This window comes from Prosopis cineraria, unplaced genomic scaffold (assembly GCF_029017545.1).
Source record: "Prosopis cineraria cultivar Desert tree isolate PC_DT_omini unplaced genomic scaffold, ASM2901754v1 PC7, whole genome shotgun sequence".
NCBI lineage: Eukaryota > Viridiplantae > Streptophyta > Magnoliopsida > Fabales > Fabaceae > Prosopis > Prosopis cineraria.
In genome coordinates, this window is record NW_026555338.1 from 38,309,894 (window position 1) to 38,331,050 (window position 21,157).

Below are 21,157 nucleotides of genomic sequence, written 5' to 3' on the forward strand. Positions count from 1 at the left end.
AGGATTAAAATGTCATTTAACTAAAAAATTTTATTAAAAATATTATATTGTATAAATATTTATAATAAATTTTTTATATATTTTTGGATAGTTGAGGTATTGATAACAAAAAGAATATGTTATTATCAATGTATAAAATTTTAAATATTTATATTTATATTAGTTTTATTCATATTTTTTGTTATCAATGATGCATGATTTTAGTGTTTTTAAAGAAAAATTTTTATTTATATTTTCATGTTAGATTAATGAAATGCACATGGTTAAAATATTTAAAATTTTAAATATTATCATGTTAGATTAGTTTATCTTTTAGTATTGAAAAACTATGCACTATTGATAAAAAAATATAAAAAACTAACACAAAAGTAAATATTTAAAATTTTATATGGTAATAATAACATTTATTTTGACTATTATTAATGCTTCAACTATTTAAAAAATATAAAAAATTTATTATAAATAGTTATACAATATAATATATTTTTAATGACATTTTTTAGTTAAATAACATTTTAACCCTCTTAAGAAAATAGTATAATTAATAATAAGGATTTTGCAAAACAAAATTAAAGGTTAGAGGGGTTAATTTTAAACTTTTAAAAGTAAGAGATGTTATATGCAATTATCTTAAAGTTCAAGAAAGTTTTATGTATTTTAACCTTAAAGTTATGAGTCATATAATAAAATTATGGAAAAGAGTGATTGAGTATAAGTTGAGATTAAAATTGGCATAACTTTAAGTAATTAAATTTGAGATAATTTAACTCTTATAATTAATTTGTGATAAAAGGCCATTTTCTCAAAGTGGTGGGGGCCCACATAGGTTAATTTTCTGTGCGCCTGGCATCCTCTATTTCTTCTTCATGGGCTAGTTTAATTTTCTTTCTCACACATTGTAAAAGAAAAACTGTGATCAAATTTAAAATTGTAACCTAAATCCTTTAAGTATTATTTTAAAATTTAATTCTTGAAGGTGTGTATAAAAATTATCACTTAAAAGAAAACAACTCTTTAAATCGTATTTAAGTTTTTTAGGAGATTCGTCGCACCGTTGCCAACTATAGGAATATTTTAGACAACCAAAAAAAAAAAAAATGAAAACTTTTTTTAGAGTATTATGAAACATCTCTCCCAAAAATGGGGTTTTTTTTTGTCAAAGTCCTCGATTGATTGGCTTCAATTTTCTAAGAAAGACGAAAGAATCTCCAGCTCTCTTTGTCTTCCTCTGCCATGAATGAAATTTCACCTTGCTAATCTCCTTCTTCTTGATCAAACTATTAAGTATTGCGTCCAGATTTGTTTAAGTCGCCATCTGCAATATTAAAATACTCCCAAAAAAAAAAGTCTGTAAGATTTGAGGGGACAGAGAAGCCATTTTCTTAGTTCAAAAAGATAAGAGATTCTATTGTTCTTGTTATCCATAATGTTTGGTTGATTTGTTTGTGGATATTGTGGTTATTATGTTTGTGGATATTGTGGTTATTATGATATTTGATAGAACCAGATGCTATATGGTGCTTCTCTCCTTCAGATTTGATTTCAAAGGCAAGACCCTATCTCCTTTGCTTCCTTAATCCAACACAAACCGAGGAGGAAGATCTCTATCTCCCTTTCACTTATCCGTACCTAGGGAAAAAAAAAGAAAATTACTTTAAAATTCCATTCAACTCAATTAATAAACTACTGAGAGTAATTATTTGTGTCGAGTAGAACTTACATGTAATTTTTGTTTTTTTAAAAAAGAAAGAATCTCTCTTGTTTCCCTTTTATTATCCAGTTTCCCTCGCTTAAAAACCCACATGAAGCATAGGAACGAAGAACCAGTCGAAGTTGTGTGATTTTGTTTGTGATTGAGAGATGAATCATGGTGGCGTGGAACCGCAACTGCAGGAGGGAGATTTCTTTGAAGAAGAAGAAACAGTTGTGGTGGCGGTTAAAGAGAGAGAGAGAGACGTGGCTTCAGAATAATAATGGGCAAAAGCAAGATGATGATGAGGAAGATCTTGCCGGTGTAGGGGACGATGCTTCGCTGTTCTACGCCGACTATGACCTGGAGAGAAAAAATTCACGTGGGCCCCACCACCTGAGAAAACGGCCAATTATCTCCAATTAACGGGAGGTTAAATTGTCCCAAATTTATCTCAAACTAATGACAGTGGTTAAATTATTCCAAATTTAATTATTTAGAATATAAAATATATTAAATAAATCGTATCTAAAACTATATTTCGGGATCCAAATTGTCTTCTAACATTTGATAATTATTATATAATTATTCTTTAAGATTATTATTTAATTATTTTCTATTATTATTTTTAAAGTAAGGACATGAAACCTATTTACTTTTAAATCACGTTTCTTGCTTCTTCTATGGCATTCTTTTTCCGGTTGCATCAGATTTTGCATGCAGATCTATGTTTAACACTGATAACGATTTTACATGCCATTATAAAATATAAAGTTAATTCACCCCGCTGACCGAAAAAATTCAGGAGGATCGAGGCTTTTCCGTGAACTTGCAAAGGAGTGATTACTGATAATGTACTTCTTGATTTGTAGGAAAATAAAAATTCTATATGGTTACTGGAAGTAGATGGGAATTTACGATTACTTAGGCTTGCGAACCTTTTCCCAACTAGAAAATATCAATCTCAGCGAGGAGCAAAAGATTGCCTTCACGCAAGAAATTACAAAGTTCCAGCAGGAGGAGGGCCAATACCACGGATAAAGCAATCTGAAGAACAGGCTAATGAGGTGCCGAGGATATCGCCCAACCTGTATCATGAGCTTTTAGCCTTGACAAACCAAAATCTTTCATTCCTATAGCTATCAAAAATTAAGGGGTCATTAAAGATTGATGAGTCAAATTCACTTGCCATACATTGCATGGAGCAATGGTAAAAATCTCTCGCTAATTAAGGCAACTCAATCATGAATTATGAAGAAATACTCACAGGGAAAAGCAAATCTAAAGCCTGCCAAGCTGCATGGCGAACAGCTCTTGTGGGATACATGGGACCCCCAGGACATGTGAAACTGTACAGACAACTCTTCAATCTCGTACTCGTAGTCATTCTCAATTCCATACCTGCATAATGACCAAGATCAAAATTACTGTGGAAAGTTGAAAGAACAGTCAATTAAAAGCATCTGAATGGTCAATGTAGTACCCTGAAGTATTGTGATTTGTGAAAGGTAGTAGAGCAGCACCGGTTCAACCTTCAACTTCAGAAGCTACCAACATAAATATGCCTAATACCTTAGCATAAGAATCCCACGTCCATTTCTTTATACCACATGAATGTCAACGTATGTATACCTGATCAGTAAGTTCAGTAACAAATATATCTGATGGGCCACCTACGAAGAACACATTTGGGAAAGCGGGACAATGTTTCAAGAAGCTTTCTATTCTGTCAGCTGCAAGCAGAAGGGAGCACTATATGAGACAAGTGTAATGTCATTCACAGGATATAATCCACTCCTCACTATATCTACCTGAGTTATAAAATGGAAGAAACCTTGAAAGCAAAAGATACATATCTCGCTGAGCCTGAGAATTTTATAAGTAGTGAATTTCAAAATGCCATTGCTAGCAGAAATCATAAACCAACTAGAAGATTTATTCAAAAACCAAAGCTGAACAGATCAAGAGATTTTGAGGTTATCTAACCTGCACGGGAATTTTATTCAATCGAGTATGGTTTAGCGCAACATCATCCAGAAGATACTGAACTCAAGGGGAAAAACAAGAAATGCACAATTAGAAAGGAAGAATTCAACATTTCCAGAAAATAAATATAAGTGAAAATAAACAAATTCTCCAGTACAAGTGTAATGACTCTCACATGAAAGAGGGACTGGAAAAGCCTCGTGTTTGTTTGGATGTCAATCCTGTGCGTGATCAGAAAAAGTATAGCCTATCACCACAGGATTAAAGTTATAGACATGGTGCTACTGCTACACCAATGGAAGAGGTTTATAAAATTGGACATTGCTTTTTCATTTTTGGGTTTTCTGGGAAAGGGGGAATGGATTGGGCTCGGACAGGTTGCTCTAACTTGGCATGGGAAGGATGATATTAAATTTAAATTACATCTAAAAATAGATAATAAAGCACAAAAAATCACTAAATTGAATAAAAATTAAAAAGATGGATAGAAGAGTCCCAGCAAATATGTTTCTACCCACTTCTAAGTCAAATCCTGATCGAAACTAGTAAAAACTAGTTACCCCAAATCTGATCGAGCTTCAATTTTTGGATATTTGGATTCAGCAAAGCTAAGAATAGGCATGGTTACAAGTGTAAGTGATAACCACTTAAGTCAGTTCATTCAAAAGAGCTGGTATTCCTACCAGAAAACATTTCTTGCACCTTCAACCAGAGCAGATGAATAACGGAGAAGCACATCTGGATTATCAAGTTCAACTTCAAATAACTGCGCAACCATAGGATGGAATTATTTTGCAACACAATAGTATGCCAAATATAAGCTAAAGTGTTTCACAAAAAAGAAAAAAATTAAAAGCCAAAAAGTTGGTTTTATTGATGAATCTTATTTGAACTATATAGCATAGCTCCCTCTGCGTGAGAAGAATTGACTCATCAAAACCTATGTCTAAACCAAAGTAGGTGCCTCTACAAGCCACAATATTGGTTACTAATAGCAATGACTAACACACCTACAAAAATTACACTACCTGCAGTGATCTCCAACCTCTTCATTTTTCGTTATGAAGCTTACGATTTTGGCATCTTGCAGATAATAAATTGATTTTATCATCATCATCATCTTGCTATCCAACTAAACTCCAGTTTGAAAACACACAGAAGACATATGATATGTTCACATGTTCCCATGGTAAAACACTGACTTAGTTTCCCCATTTATCGGTTGACATTGGCCATAGTAACCTTCATATTACTTTTTGCGCTGAGGTTTATGATTGGGGTTGGAGGTTGGTCCCTGACAAGCAGTGAGTGTTAAACGAAGCAATGGGAGGCCTCACAGAACTATGGATATTACACTTGTCCAGATAATGAGTATGTTGCACCTAGATAGTAGCAGGTGCTTTAAAAAATTATGAAAAATGGAATAATATCAATGGAAGCTTTAACCTACATCATGATCTTCATCATCAGTTGTTGTTTGTTGATATCATTATCTGGTGTTAAATCTGCATATATTATTCCACACAAATAACATGCAATGCTATATTACGTTTTAAAACTTTAAAGAAACTAGGTATGCTTAGGTAGATAATGATTAGAATGATAATGCTATTTCCTACAAAGATTAACTTCAATTAGATAAGCATGAAAAATCAATCTATCAAATTCAAAATAAGCAGTATCAATGATCATCGTTGAACCTCTTAACTTCACTGAACACAAAATTCATATATAAATGGAAATATGTTGAAAGCTTAGAGAAGTAAAATCAATTAAAGGTAATCAAATAAATAGGCAAACACTCTTCTTCTGGCAATCATGTTAACCATTGTTATTTATCAGAATGGGTAATATTATAGTCTGACTTGGTCTCTAGCTGCATAAGGAACGCTGATGGTGATGAAAACATCCATTGGACAGACTTCGAATGCTTGGCTTCATTTGGGCTAATGATATAATCTATAATTTATCCTTTAATTCATCATAAAGGAAACATATTAAAACCAGCATAAAAGGTTGCAAAAAGATTATTCAGATGCGTTCTCACATACCCCTTTGTGGAATAGGAGGGCAAAAATGTTTGAAGCAAACGATTGGCTCCACAGTTGGACAATCAAGTCAAGGATAGGCTCTCCATGTTCAGGCACCCGAACAAAATAATCAGCAAGCACATCATAGAAACATAATAAACCATTGGTACCATCATCTGCAGAAGAGATTATCTCTTCTTCCCTGCTGAAAATTATATCTGTTCTTGTAAAAAATAAAATAAAATTGCAATTGGTAATTCTGTTTAGGAAAATATGGAAGAAAACTCAAATGTGTCAAAAAAAAAAATTACAGTTTTTGACAATTAGTTGACTAGTGTCAGAAATTCCGGTTCAAATAATCAAGTGTTGCAATTAACGAAATCATGGTTAGAATTTGGAACAACTTTTTAAACCAGCTGATCATATTGGCACATCAAGAATAGTCAGCCGTTCGATGAGTCTTCATTTTAAGGAAAACCATTATCTTCCAAATTAAGAAAAAAATTCACTACCATATACACAGGAGACAATGACAAATATTCTAATGCCTAATTAAAGAACATTCATAAAGATAGACAACAGCACTACAGCAGCCCCCACGAGAATCTTTAGATTTTAATAATTATGTAAAACATCTGACCATAAAGAGGAATAGAACACGAACTAGTTGTTAATTAGTTATGCTTTGGAGAATTTACAGTGGCGATCAGTGCCTTATCCTATTTATCTATACCACCATCTACATCTCACCTTTGGCTCGGTCATCAACTTCTAAAGCGATGTCTGCAAATAGCTCCCGCAACAAATTGCGCCTCTGTAACGAACTAGCGAGCGCCTACAACAAATTTACCAAACGCAATGCTGTTTAGGCAAGTGCCTGCGATAGGAATCTTGACAATTTTTTGACCAAGGATAATAAAAGGTATTAATGCAACGACTGTTCAAATCAAACACGGAAGAAATTAAGTAACCGTACAATTGTACATTCATGCAGTATCAAAGTAATCAGCGTTGACACTCGTTGAATTCGAAGAAAAATTGAAATCGAAGAATTCGAAATTCAAATATCATGATCTATAGAATAGGAATTGCAACGATAGAGCCAGACGCAGTAATCTACACTTTACCATACGAGTCATATGCAGCCGCAATTCCAGCAAGGATAAGAAAATCCTTGATTCAAATTTCTTGCATTTTCTCGATATCTAAACAGAAGTTGAAAGAGCCACTAGGAATATGCAATATACTAACCCGCTGGAGCTTCTTGTGGATCGCTTCAGAGAGAGCGTCGAGATAAGCAGTGCTTCGAGGAGATGCATACACTCCAGTCATTTCCGATGGATGACGCTAAATTCGAATCTAAGATCAAGCTGTGAAAGGGAAAAACTAGAGAGGAGATAAATATCGGGCAAAACTCTAGCCCAAACTCCGATCCAGACATTTCATAAACATCTCCTGAGATACTGCACGAAAAAGCAAAGCACAACAGAAGATTATGAATATGATTCCGCAGGTGGGGAATATTTGGTGCGGTGTCCAGTTCAGTGCCGCACACCATTACACGTGTTCGTTTCTTCATTCTGATTTTAGGTTTGGATACCGATAAAGCGACACTTCGGCGGGAGATAACTGCGCAGACAATGTTCGAATACACGCGTCGTTTCTGGACATACATGAATTAACGGAGCAAGTAAATGCTTTTTTGTTTTTCCGCCCGAGAGAAAACCAATGTTTTTTTTTTTTTTTGCCATAAGAAAACCAATGTTCTAAAGATATCATAATTAGTGATGGATTTAATTTGACTGTGATTTTTTTGGCCAGAATTTGACTGTGATTAATAATAAAAATAATCCGTTCCCTCTGTTTTGGCCAAAAAATTACTCTCTCTATTTAAAAATACCTTAATTTTTTTTAGTTTTTGTTTGGGTTTATTTTTTTTTTAGTTTTTGTTTGGGTTCCATTTTTTCTATTTCAATTATTTGCCGCTCTTACGGTTCAATACATGATTTTTTCGAGATAAAATTAATTATATTTTTACTCTTTCGTTATTCTTAAACTGCCGTGTTGTATAAAAGAGAAAATATATTTTCAGTTTTGCGCCTTCTTGTAGTTTTCCTTAATTTTAAATTAGATCCTTGCATTTTGTTTTATTTTAATTAAGCCCTTATTGTTTGATTTATTAGATTTTTTTTCATGGAAGAGCTTTTATATTTTTTATTAAAAGATTATATAACTTTAGAATAAATTATAAAATTTACATAACTCAAAATTTATATAATTCGATTGTTTTATAAATAATTTTTATACATATAAAATTTTCATAAAAAATTAATGAAAATGTAAATATTGTATTAAATCAATGGTAGCTTTTGTGTGCTTTCGGCTTCCTACAATTGAATTTGGATCATGTAAGTTATATATGTATGTGTACACGCACATCCTAGGGTATACATTTCAGATGACTTTCGGATTTAATTTTAATTCATTGGACACATTATACAAAGAGTTATTTTACATGCCGCATTAATATGATGCTGAGGGTATATTTGATTTTTTGTTAATTTTTTAAAAGGTTTACTTTTAAATTAAAAAAGAGATTGCCAGTGGGTAAGCAAAGTGGATGTGAAATCAGGGCTCATCCAAGAGGATCCTCAATCTGCTACAATTTCTCTACATCTTCTCTACATCCTCTTATAATTGAGCTTGCAATGACAATGATTTTTTTTTGGGGGGGGGGGGGGGGGGCGGGGGTGTTGTAACGTGTTGTTTGTAAGGGTGGATACATGCGTTTGCATTTGGACGAGCACCGGTATCGCCCCAGTCAAATGATAACGATAAGATGTGGGAGAAGTCGGGGTGAAGAGACTAGAGAGTAGGAGAGGGACTCAGAGAGAGAGAGAGTCTCGTTCAAGGGGTGAAGAGTAGGGGTTGCGAGAGGAAAATAAGCCAGTTCGGAGCCACAGAGGAAGATGATCCAAGGCTATTCACTAATGCAGTAAAATTAATATGAGAACATTTTCCTGGCCTGGTTGGAGCTCTTCCAGGAGATATATTGATATCATCAACTTTAATGTAATTTTACCATTTTGTTATATTTTTTTGATGTTCATGTGTTCTATTAAAACTTCGCACTGTTTTATATTACTTTGTTTTTGGAACAATGGGGCTTATTGCCCTAGAAAACAACATAGATTTTTATGGCCTGCCTTTTCTCCATTTATTTTCCATTAAAGTTCCTCCACATCCCATCTCAATATTGAATAGTTAAGATAATATTTTAGAATATATTTTTTTGATTACAAAAAAAAAACATAACTTTAAATTTATGTACTTTACTTACATTTTACTATTAATTCTTATACTTTTTTTTAATATTTTTTATTCTTATACTTTTATTTTTCAGTGTATAAAAACTTTGGAGAGACTTAAAATAATAAAAAATAAAAATACAAAGATTAAAAATATCAAAAAGAAAATACAGATATTAATAACAAAATACAAACAAAGTATAAAAACATGAAGTTATCTTTTCCCTTTACAAAGTCATTATTGAATCTTTGCACTCTCCATTTATTAATTTATTTGTCATAATTTAACATTTTAATAATAATTTTGTGAAATATTAAATTTTAACTGCTCAAAATTTTAACTCATAGTTGAGATGGAAAGTAAAAGGAAGCCTTCTTCTTCTTCTTCTTTTTTTTTTGGGTGGGGGGGAGGGGATCTTGTAGTCGGAATAAATACAGAAGCCTGGGTCAAGAACCAGGGAACCTCGAACATTGCCACCACTCTACGCTATGTTTAACTTGCAAAAGAAAAAAAATGCTGCGTATCATTTTCGTGTTTACCAGAACCCATGCTTTGTCGACATCTACACTGGGCACAAAGGAACAAAGCTCTCCCAAGAGAACGTTCATTTAACTCCCCGAAAAAGAAAATCAATCTGCTCACCAACCCATCAACGTTCTTCTAACTTTATCTACAATCTGATTTCTAGCAACAAAAGTAGTTAATTGAAATTCGCAGTTTTCATCCAAAAGAAATCCGTAGACCATTCACGTCCTGATGCCGAATGCCGTCCTATTTCAGCCTAAAACAGCAAGGGAAAAAATAATTTGTGATTTGTTAACTTGCAAGGACAATATTGATACTGCTGCGTGCCCTGTCAGCATGAACAACAATTATTGTGGCGCAAAAAAGTTACTTGAATTAATGCCCACGACATGTCGACCATCTACTATCCTATATAAGGAAACTAGACAGATGATGGTAAGTCATTTTTTTTTTCCGGACCTGATAATGAGAAATCATGCTTCCTATTCGTAATATATATTCAATGACCATTTTGAAATGTACTCCTGAAGTCCTAAATATAAGATAAGGTACCCTAAACAAATCTATAGAATTAAAAAAAAAAAAAATAGGCAAGTCGATTGTGACACTAAAATACCCGTGCTATTTGATGATTAAAACTTAGTCAGAAAGATAAAATGCCCCAGCAAATAGGGGTATCATGAGAAAGAAAAATTTAATACGAGAGACGAGTAAGTAAGACCTTATATTTAAAACGAAACCATAACTTTCACATGGACCTTGGGCTATTATTTAGGATCGAAGATGTATATAAATTGTTATAGCATCTTGAAATGTCAAAAATATTCTCACCGAAAAAATGCAGATTCCAAGTGCTTTTAGTGCAAATATAACGTCACAAAAAACATGGGCTCTGCCCTTTCCAGATGGCTCATCTGGATTGGCTACCAATAGTTCAGTATCTGGCCCTCTGTTTGCGATGATGACTTGCAGTGGATGAAGCGTTTCCAATTTTAAACGCGAACAGAGTGCACCTTGCTTCTCAGGATCCACAATCTTTTCTCCATCTTTCTGCTGAATAAATAAGTCGAGATCACAATACCCCATGTTGCTTGGTGTGAATCGCCCATATAATATCTGGGAACACGAAACTTCAAGTCAGTAAACTTTTGGCCGACAAGAAAAAAAATCAGCAAACCAAAATTTCAGAGTTTTGAAAAATTTGCATTCATTAACTAAATCGATTATTTTTTTCCTTCAAAATACTATTCTAAACAATTTATTGAGTTATCTGGTTATAGATGACAACACAAAGTTATCTGGTTACAGACTTCTCAACCACGAGACGACTAGTGATATGGTAGAATTAACAACTCAAGAAGACCAGGAGTTCAATTGCAGGATTCAAGTTGAAAAGGTTAAAAAAAGCTCTTAAGAGAATGGATAATTGTAAAACCAGTGGTCAAATGGTATTCCTACCGAAGCATGGAAGTGTTTAGGAGAGAGGTATATTTTGGCTTGCTTAGCTAATTAATGAGATTTTGAGGTGAGCACTTTGCTGCCTACATACAAGAATAAGGTGGGTGCCTAGAACGATGCAGACCATTGAGAGATAAAAATTGATATAAAAGTTCTTACAACATGGAATTCCTGCAATGGAGATGCTTCATAACCTATCTTTGCGAATACGAAGTTTCCGCTTGTCTTGTAATGAAATATTGGAAACCATGAAGGACGTGTTTATGCAGTGGCACTTTCTAGAGCCCTTTAATTTGCTTCAGGATTAATAGTGATGATAGATGAGGTCCAATGCCAAGGCTTCCATGACTGGATAAGAATTTGGTTCGTTGAATACAAGGAAAAGGATGTGGATTTCGTATGCTGTATTAAAATTAAGATAGTCACTGCTAATGTCACATGGGAATGCAGAAATTTGAAAAAACACCATAATAGCGATTTCAGTCTGATAGCTGCTGAGTCGAAAATCAAAGCCACTTTTCACTTTGCACCTTACAGCTGGAGAATGGAGCTCGGAACAGTAGAAAAGCATGGAGTAAGCTACAACATCATGATAAACACGTATAATCAGCTCGAGAGATGGTCAATCATATTTGAACCTGGATCATAGTAGTGAAGAAGAACCAGAATTGTAGAGATACAATCTAGAATATCTTTGTCTTTAAATCTAAGCTGATTACAATTAAGTGTTCTACAGAGAGAAAGGGGAATATAAGATTACAAAGCATACTGAGTCAGATCAGCTCTGTCTTAGATTCAAAAATGTTCATGGTTTTGGAGCACTAAAAGACAATGATATTTCCATGATTTTTGTAGAACAAAGGAAAATGACGTTATATCTAGTGAAAGGATTGGTTAGTCAAATCTGTAGGTTGTTCTTCATGACATTCAGATCCTAGAATCATGCTTTAGGAGAGTTAACATCAAAGTGCTTCCTCAAAGCTTACGGATGTGGTGCCATTAAATCACTACAAATAGGGGAGTTTTAGCTGCACCAGGCACACACTTCCATTGAATTTATTAATCATATTAGAACTAATATATACATAATATCTTGATCTATTGCTCATTTAAATTTAAATTTTCGTCTAAATTAGGAATAAATTTTTGATATTGTTAGCGAGTGAATCTCATCTAATTTGATCAGGAAATGTAAAGAGAAATTTGGTCAGTTTATTAGTTGATTACCTCAACCATAAAGTAAAAATGTCACAAAGATATTTCTGTATTGAAGCAAAAACAAGACCCAAGTAAATAGGTCCATCTATCTAAAGTTGACCCAGTGAAGAGATAAAGTTTTTCAAGTTTACTGTTTTCTTGGTGAATTCAAGATTATTGTGTTTGGATGAAATGGGAGCAAGTAGCTGTTGGAGGGACCTATGTTTATGCAAGAAAGAAAACCATACCTTCATATCCATGTCTTTCAAAGCTCTCATACTGTCATATAGAAGACCTTTGTGACCAGCACAGCGTATTTGAAGTAAAGTATGCGCTGGGCTTATTGAATTGTCAAGCGCCACATTGGCTTTCCTCTACATTCTCACATCCGAACTAAGAGCTTGAAAACATACTCCATCACCAGCTAGCTCGCCTCTAAATACCTCCTCAGTTAACTCAGGGCAGAGAGGTGATCCCATGATTATATTCATGCTCCGGAGCAGCCAATTGAATTTCACGGCTGATACATGAATCTCGCAGCACAGCTTGCAATCTTTCGCATGTCTCATCTTGTCGCTTTTTTGTGTGCATAAGTTCCCTATAATAGATTAAACCAAGTGCTTATTACTAAAAGGCATCAATATTCCACTCAGAATAAAGCTTATTAATGAAACTGCGCTTAACATTGCTTATACTTGGTTAAGCGAAATCCCATGTGAGGTCAACTAAATGACATATCCAAGATTACTTGTTAGGAATGGTTAAATTGGTAGGCTTTTCATTTCTGTCCTTTACATTAGAGCTGCCAAGTTGTGTGACTTGAGGCTATGTTGGGTGGTTACCAGGATGGAATATGAGCAAAACTGAATGACATCTCCAATTACACCTCAAGAATGAACACAGGAACATGATTGATACTGGATACAGAAATTTTCTGCTTCCTCTAATGTTCTCTCACTTATGATTTGAATCTTGACCTCTAACTTGGAAGTAAAATACCCTACTAGGATGCTACAAGGGAAACCAAAATGGAAGATGCAAAAGGATAAGAAATAAATGTTTGAGGTCTGTACATTCAACCACTTGTATCATAGAGCCAAGAAATCCACCATTTAGCCCAAAAAAAAAAAAAATTGGTAGGGGGGTCAAGGGTAAGAGAGTTAATCTACCAGCTCTCTCTAAGTAAGTATCTCACTCAAAGAAAATGGTAGCCAAGTCAAGGAGAATCTCCAAGAACTGAAAAAGACTTGATTAATTCTGAATGTCTTTCTACAGACGAGCAAGTCATATAAATAAGCTGGAAAATAACTGAAGACTCTAAAAAACTACCCACTCCCTTGAATTTTAGACTCAGTGGACAAACTGAATAAAACAGACTTAATAAAATAATAACTACCTCTTGAAAGCTAGGACACGTTCAACAAAAATAAATGTGAGAATAATTAAAGAGAAATTAGAGGGATTCATCCCATAAAAATAGAGATTTGATAGGATTGGGTTATTAGGAGTAATATTTGATTTTATTTCCTTTTACAGAATATCATTATACGTGTGTATATATCCTTTCAATATTGTCAAATAAAAGCAATTTAGTTCTTCCTTCTAGCTCATCTTCGACCACATGGTATCAGAGCTTGCGGATGCTGAACACGGCCACTCAAACGGAGACGACAAAACTAGCATAGAGTCAGACTTGCGCACTCTAAGGGTGTTTATACGCTCGGTTTGGTTTGGTTTGGTTTTGGCAAAAATCCAAACCGAATCATTCGGTTTACTCATAATTGAAACCTGATTGGTTTTTATGGAACTCGGTTTGGTTTGGTTTAATTTTCGATTTGGTTCGATTTAGTTAAGGTTTGGATCGGGCTTCAATACACTTATTTAATTTTTTTTTCTTTTTTCCATCTTCATAATGGTGCTATGTATTAAAATTAAATCTAATTCTTTTTGGCTCCTTTTTTCATAAATAGAGGTATAAAAATATAATAAAATTTCAATGTGATAACGATAATTGATCATAAAAATTGATATAAGTTTTTAAGATTAAAATTATTTAATATTATGCATTTCCATTCAAGTCCTTTGAAAATGTTTATCTATGTATCTATATTTTAATAAATAATAAAAAACTTATTATATAAAATTCAAAACAAAATGCTTCTTATAGATAAATTGAACACTAAGGCTTTCAAGTTGTAAATAATTAAATGTTGGTCATAGCATCATTATTATAATTATTTAATATTATGCATTTCCATTCAAGTCCTTTAAAAATGTTTATCTATTACTATAAAAAAATTAAAATAAAATGCTTCTTGTAGATAAATGGTTATATATTTTATAAATAAATAAGTAATATTTTTTAATCAAGTTTGGCTCGGTTTAGTTCGGTTTCTTATACTCAAAACCGAACTTGAACCAAACCAATCAGTTCTCGTATTATCAAAACCGAAGCAGGCTTGATTGTTGTTCGATTTTGATCGGTTTCTTTCGATTTGAGTTGGTTTGGATCGATCCTTTTAGTTTGAATTGGTTTTGAACACCCTTAGCGCACTCGACCCTCTGCGTTCATGGGTTCAGGCGCTGAGACAGATGTGAAAATCACCCCAAATGGCAAAACTCCTCTTGGGTTGAGTTTTGCCAAGGGGATGTCTCTAGTCCTCATGTTCGAAAAATTCAATGGGACCAATTATCGTGAGTGGGCCTAGAGTGTTCGACTAGCTGTTGGAGGCCTTGGAAAGCTGGGTCTCATCTCATGTACGTCCAAACCACCAAACGTATTAGATTCAACTGCATTAGCGAAGTGGGAGACTGAAAATTCTCTAGTGGCTTCTTGGTTAGTTAACTCCATGACTCCTCAAATCAAACAATCCTTTATGTTTCTCTTGACAGCACAAGATATTTGGGATATAGTCAAGGAGTCTTACTCGAATGGTAAAGATGGTACTCGAATTTATGATCTCAAAACTCAAAGTTGGCAGATCAAACAAGGTAAGCGTGATCTCACTGAATTCTGGTTAGAGTTAGTTTCAGTGTGGCAAGAGATTGATCACAACATAAAAATCGAGTGGTCTTGTCCTAGTGATGCAGCATGTTATAAAAAGCTTATTGAAGATGAGCAAATATTCCAATTCTTGGCTGGTCTTTATCAATCATTAGATGATGTTCGCAGTCACATCTTGGCTTGCTCCCCTCCACCATCTACTCGTGATGCATTCATTGAAGTTCGTTGTGAGGCTTCTCGTCGCAAGGTGGTGTTGCCTGGACTTTCCTCAACCCTTCCTTCATCCAAGTCTTCTGCCTTAACGAGTAGACAATCTGATTAAGGCCAAAAGGAATCAAAAGGAAAGATTGTATGTGAGCATTGCAAAAAGACAAGCCACTCAGAAGATAAATGTTGGGATCTCTATGGAAAACCACCTGATTGGAAACCATATAAAGGTAAATCTCGTGGCTATCAAACTACTTCTGGTTCTACTTCAGACAAATCTGGTCTTGCTTCAGACAAATCAGGTACCTTACCCTCCATTGACAAGGATCAATTAAATAAGTTTCTAGAGATACTCTATAGTTTACAATCCAACCAGTCACCTTCTCTGTCTCATAATGCTTTTGTTGCTAAGCAAGGTAATTCTCATTTTGCATTCAATATATGTTCCACTAAATCAAAGTGGATTGTTGATTCCAGAGCCTCAAATCACATGACTGCAGACTCTACTTTATTTACCTCATACTTTTCTTGTAGCGGCCATGAAAATATTGACACGGCAAACGGTACATCCTCTTCAATTATAGGAAAGGATAGTATCACTATTTCTAAATTTATGTACCTTGACTCTGTTCTTTATGTTCTCTATCTTGCTTGCAATTTCAAGATCTCTCATCGGAGAGGATAATTGGCAGTGATGAGAAGTGTGATGGGCTCTACTACCTTGATGAATCAACCGTGAGTAATCTATGGTCCCGAATCTACTACAACCTTGTGTCTACTTCTGAACAAGCTGATCTTTTATTATGGCATGAAAGAATGAGTCATCCTAATGTCCAATATTTGAGCCATTTGTTTCCCCAATTTTCATCTAATAAAATTTCTAATTTCATTGCAATATTTGTGAATTGGCTAAACATCATTGCTCTTCTTTTCCACGGTCTAAATATAAGCCTTCTAAACCTTTCTCTCTTATCCATAGCGATGTTTGGGGTCCATCTCATGTCTCTAATCAAACTAGAGCCAAGTGGTTTGTTACCTTTATTGATGACCATACTTGTGTGTGTTGGGTATATTTAATGAAAGATAAATTTGAGGTACCCTCTATTTTTACTGAATTCTGTACTATGGTTCTCAATCAATTTAACATGTCCATCAGAATTCTCCAAACAAATAATGGCATTGAATATGTTAACAAGTCTCCAAGTGACTTCCTTAAAACTCAGGGTATCATCCATAAGACTTCCTGTGCAAATACACCCCAACAAAATGGTGCCGAATGCAAAAATAGACACCTGTTAGATGTTTCCCGTGCTCTTATGTTTACCACAAATGTGCCAAAATATTTCTGGGAGGATGCCATCCTCACCACCACTTATCTCATTAATCACATGCCCACAAAAATCCTATCATACACCACACCCCTTGAGTGTCTCCAGCAAACCTACTTTCTCACTCATCTTGAAACCATTTTCTATTAAAGTTATTTGAGTGTTTTGTGTTTGTTCATCTCCATTCCTCTTCCAAGCTTGACCCACAAGCTGTTGAGTGTATGTTTCTTGGTTACTACTCATACCAAAAGGGATATAAATGTTTTGATCCATCTTCTAAACGTCTATTTGTTAGTCATGATGTTACTTTTTTTGACTATCAACCTTTCTATTCATCTCCAATTCAAGGGGAGAGTTGGAGTGAATTTCAAGAATATTCTCCCATTTAACCTATTGATTCTTGACCATCCCACTTTGCTTGAGCCTATCTCTTTTATTCCAAAATCAAAAGAAAATGCAGGTTCAAGGGGAGACAAGAACACAGGTGCAAAAGGTAAAGAGATCAAAGTCTACACACGGAAGAAGAAGCATGGTATAAAAGCTCTCATACCTAAAGCAGTACCAGAATCAGAATCGATGACAGATTTTATGGGAGATAGTCCTAAAGAAGATGAGAATGATAATCCTGATAAGGAAGAAGGTTCAAAAAATTCAGATGATGACTTAGAGATGCCTATTGCCATCAGGAAGAAGCCAAGATCATGTACACAACATCCTATTCAGACGTTTCTATCTTAAAAAGCCTTATCCCTTGGGTATTGGGCCTTTATTATGAATGTGGATGGTGTTTGTATTCCTAAAGACGTTCATGAGGCCCTGAAAACTTCTAGATGGAGAGAAGCTGTCTTGGAAGAAATGAAATTTTTGGAAGAAAATGAGACTTGGAAGGTTGTGCAGAAACCAAGAAACAAGAAGCTGGTTAGTTGCAAATGGGTGTTTACCCACAAATATAAGGCTGATGGAAATCTTGATAAATTGAACACTAGACTAGTAGCAAAAAGGTTTACACAGACCTATGGCATTGACTACTAGGAAACATTCACACCAGTGGCAAAACTGAATACCATCAAAGTATTATTATCTGTAGCAGCCAATCTTGGTTGGTCGTTACACCAACTAGACGTCAAAAATGGCTTCCTAAATGGAGAATTGAAAGAAGAAGTTTATAGGACTCTACCTCTTGGCTTTGATAAAAGAAGGGAGAATCAGGTATGTAAATTGAAGTAATCATTATATGGGTTGAAACAGTATCCAAGAGCATGGTTCGATAGATTCTCAAAAGTTCTAAAGCTACAAGGCTACAATCAAGGACTATCGGATCATACTATGTTTGTTAAAGTAGAAGGGAGTAAGAGGTGTGTCCTTATTATATACATTTATAATCATCACTAGTGATCATAGTGAGGAAATGGCAAGAATAAAGGCTGTTTTGGGAAAAGAATTCAAGGTCAAGGACTTGGGCTATCTGAAATACCTTTTGGGAATGGAAGTTGCAAGATCAAAGAAAGGTATTTATGTGTCTCAAAGGAAGTATGTACTTGATCTCTTAAAGGAGACAGGTATGCTCGAGTCTAAACCCGTTGAAACCCCTATTGTTGTTCCAAACAAGAGGCAAAAATCCAAGAAAGAAGAGGGCAATTCAGATGAAGAAGGTAACTACGTTGAGGAAGAAGAGGAAAAAGAGAAAGAGAGGCCAATGGATAAAGAGAGATACTAAAGGCTTGTTGGGAAACTTATTTATCTATCTCACACACGACCTAACATAGCATTTGCTATGAGTGTTGCTAGTCAGTATATATGTGAACCAAAGGAAAAACATATTGAAGTTGCATACAAAATCCTAAGGTACCAAAAGGGAAATCCTAGATGAGGTTTCCTGTTTCAAAAACATGAACAAAGGAATATAGAGGTGTATTCAGATGCAGATTGGGGTGGACATCACCAAGATAAGAGATCTACTTCTGGGTATTGCTCATTTGTATGGGGAAATCTGGTTACTGGAAGAGTCAAAAGCAAAGAGTTGTATCCAAAAGTAGTGTTGAATCTGAGTTGAGGGCCCTTGCTCAAGGCATAATGGAAGAATAATGGCTAAAAAGGGTTTTGGAAGAGATCCATGTCCAACTTGATCTACCTCTTAAACTATATTGTGATAATAAGGCTGCCATAAGTATGGCATTGAATCCTATCCAACATAAGAGGTCCAAGCATGTGAAAATAAACAGACACTTTATCAGAGAGAAGGTGGAAGATGGAATTATATGTCTAACTTTCCTACCAACAAATCTCTAAGCAGCAGATGTGTTGATAAAGGAATTACATAAACTTGCTTTTGAAAATTGTATAAGCAAGTTGGACATGATTAATATCTATAATCTAACTTGAGAGAGAGTGTGAGAATAATTAAAGAGAAATTAGAGGGATTCATCCTGTAAAAATAGAGATTTGATAGGATTGGGTCATTAAGAGTAATATTTGATTTTATTTCCTTTTTGTTTTTATTTCCTTTTATATAATATCATTGTACGTGTATATATATCCTTTCAATATTGTCGAATAGAAGCAATTCAGTTCTTCCTTTTGACTCATCTTCAACCACAATAAACAACTGAAATAATAAAATATAGCAAAAATACTTGAGCTCCAAGTCAGTCACGATTTCTCTTTTTTCTACTATATGTGAGTAGTAGTGCCCTATCAAAGTATTATCACAACCACGTGTTAGATAAAAAAGGCATAGAAGAAACTCAAGAAAGCTTTGAGGAAGCAATATGTGAGGGAGAATCACTAATGACGTGGTTAAGGCATAGAGAAATTTGAAAAGGCATGGAGTTCAAAGTATGCAATATCTATTATACTTGTTATCATTAATTAAAAATAACTATTTATTTCTTTATTGTTTCTCATTCAGGAGTACAAAAGACATTTGACATCTGAAAAAAAAAAATCATCCCATCCCATCCCATCTTGTTTCGGGTACCAAATGAGGCTTAAAGCAAATAGCCTATAAATGACTAAAGTAAGTAGCTTCTCATCCTCAAGTTAATTATATAACAAAAAGAGGTCAATTCCATCAATTCATTAGTATCATAACTAATCTGACCAGGAAATTGCAAGGAAAAGAAAACATAACATTCCATATACACAAACCTAAGACAGACACTCATATGTTACCTGTTATGAAAAAGAGGTCCAAGACTTTGCCATCTGGAGTTGTTGTTACTTTCACCTTTTGAATTGTAAGTTCTAGCTCACAGAAGACTAGCGTAAAATCTAACAAAATAGAAACAAAATTGTGAGCATGCAGTCAGGAATGCAAAAATAAGAAATTTTTTCTGTATAGCTTTTACAGAAAAGGGGACTATCAAGGCAAAAAAAACTTCAGTAGATAAACAGGAGAAGATCTTGTAGGTTGTTGGTTGAAGTAAAATGAGGTTGAACTTGGTGGGCAAATTGCCTGAAGGTAGTCTTTCAGATTTAACCATCTCATATAAAGTGATGCAGAATGTGGAACCACCAGCAACACAATTTAGCACCATATGCAATCAGTTGAAATGTCTGGAGAATATCCTAGAAGAGGGGACTATAGTGTTCAGTGTCAGCTAGGCATACTATATAAGAAATGAAAATCATAATATTTAAATATTGTTTTGTACAATATATATTGAATATTGCAGCAATTCATCAGTCCAAAGTAATATAATAGTAGTGGTAGTGATAGTAATATTAATAGTAGTAAAAACAATAATAATTGTTATTAAATTATCATTGAGTTAGAAGTTTTCACTCAGCTATTACTTGATATGTAGATATTTAAATTTTTCAAGTATATGACCAATGAACCTTCCTTTAGTGGTAATAGTTATATCAAGGGCTTATGCATCTAAGTTCAAATCCCGACGGGAACCAAATTAACCCAAAAAAGCTTCTCAAGTATTTATAAACCAACTTATGAGGTATATGGAAAAGACCAAGATTCCCACATTAGACACATGCTCTTTTTCATATATTTTATGCCAATAATTCTTAAAACAAGATTTCCAAACATGTTTGGAATGAAGATGTCCAGCCAGGCAGCCACCAAACATAGGAGTATTTATAAGGAGTAAAAATTTCCTAAGCTAGAATGCAAACAATCTTCCAAATCAGTTGCATTAGATATGCAAAGGATGTTCATATGAAAACATGTTTTAGAACCCCAATACGTATTCCTTGTTCATTGAGGAATGGCTTAGTTGATTTCATCTAAAAGCAACGCTGTATAGGAAGGTTTTAAAAATGTGAAACTATATCAGTGTTAGTATTTTTTCTTCTTTTGAGAGATTGGCGTAGCAATGGTTAAATTATGCTGTCTCTTAATACTTATCCATCTATAAAGTAAGATGAGGCAGAAGATATTGCTGTTACCTTAAGCAAATCTATCTTA

The 21,157-nt window shown here is 34.3% G+C and overlaps 1 protein-coding gene and 1 pseudogene across 5 annotated transcripts; both read right to left on the bottom strand.

Moving 5' to 3' along the window:
* Nucleotides 1–1,164: 1,164 nt before the first annotated feature.
* Nucleotides 1,165–7,340, bottom strand: LOC129315920 (uncharacterized). Of its 5 annotated transcripts, XR_008594639.1 has the most exons (13): nucleotides 6,958–7,336; nucleotides 6,457–6,541; nucleotides 5,728–5,924; nucleotides 4,360–4,442; nucleotides 3,852–3,897; nucleotides 3,677–3,733; nucleotides 3,502–3,556; nucleotides 3,323–3,423; nucleotides 3,174–3,237; nucleotides 2,958–3,091; nucleotides 2,629–2,778; nucleotides 1,721–2,086; nucleotides 1,165–1,629 (listed from the first exon to the last, which is right to left on the bottom strand). XR_008594639.1 is itself a non-coding variant. In XM_054960081.1 (12 exons), exons 1-12 carry the CDS (start codon nucleotides 7,036–7,038, stop codon nucleotides 1,543–1,545), a joined length of 1,131 nt encoding a protein of 376 aa, XP_054816056.1. In that variant the 5' UTR covers nucleotides 7,039–7,340; the 3' UTR covers nucleotides 1,166–1,542. The 5 variants fall into 5 exon arrangements, 4 of the variants coding, with proteins under 4 accessions (XP_054816056.1, XP_054816054.1, XP_054816057.1 ...); XM_054960081.1 differs by lacking the exon at nucleotides 1,721–2,086 and having other exon boundaries at nucleotides 1,166–1,629; nucleotides 3,174–3,228; nucleotides 6,958–7,340; XM_054960079.1 differs by lacking the exon at nucleotides 1,721–2,086 and having other exon boundaries at nucleotides 1,169–1,629; nucleotides 6,958–7,338.
* A 2,019-nt stretch (nucleotides 7,341–9,359) lies between these two features.
* Nucleotides 9,360–12,910, bottom strand: LOC129316821 (ACT domain-containing protein ACR9-like; annotated as a pseudogene).
* Nucleotides 12,911–21,157: the final 8,247 nt, after the last annotated feature.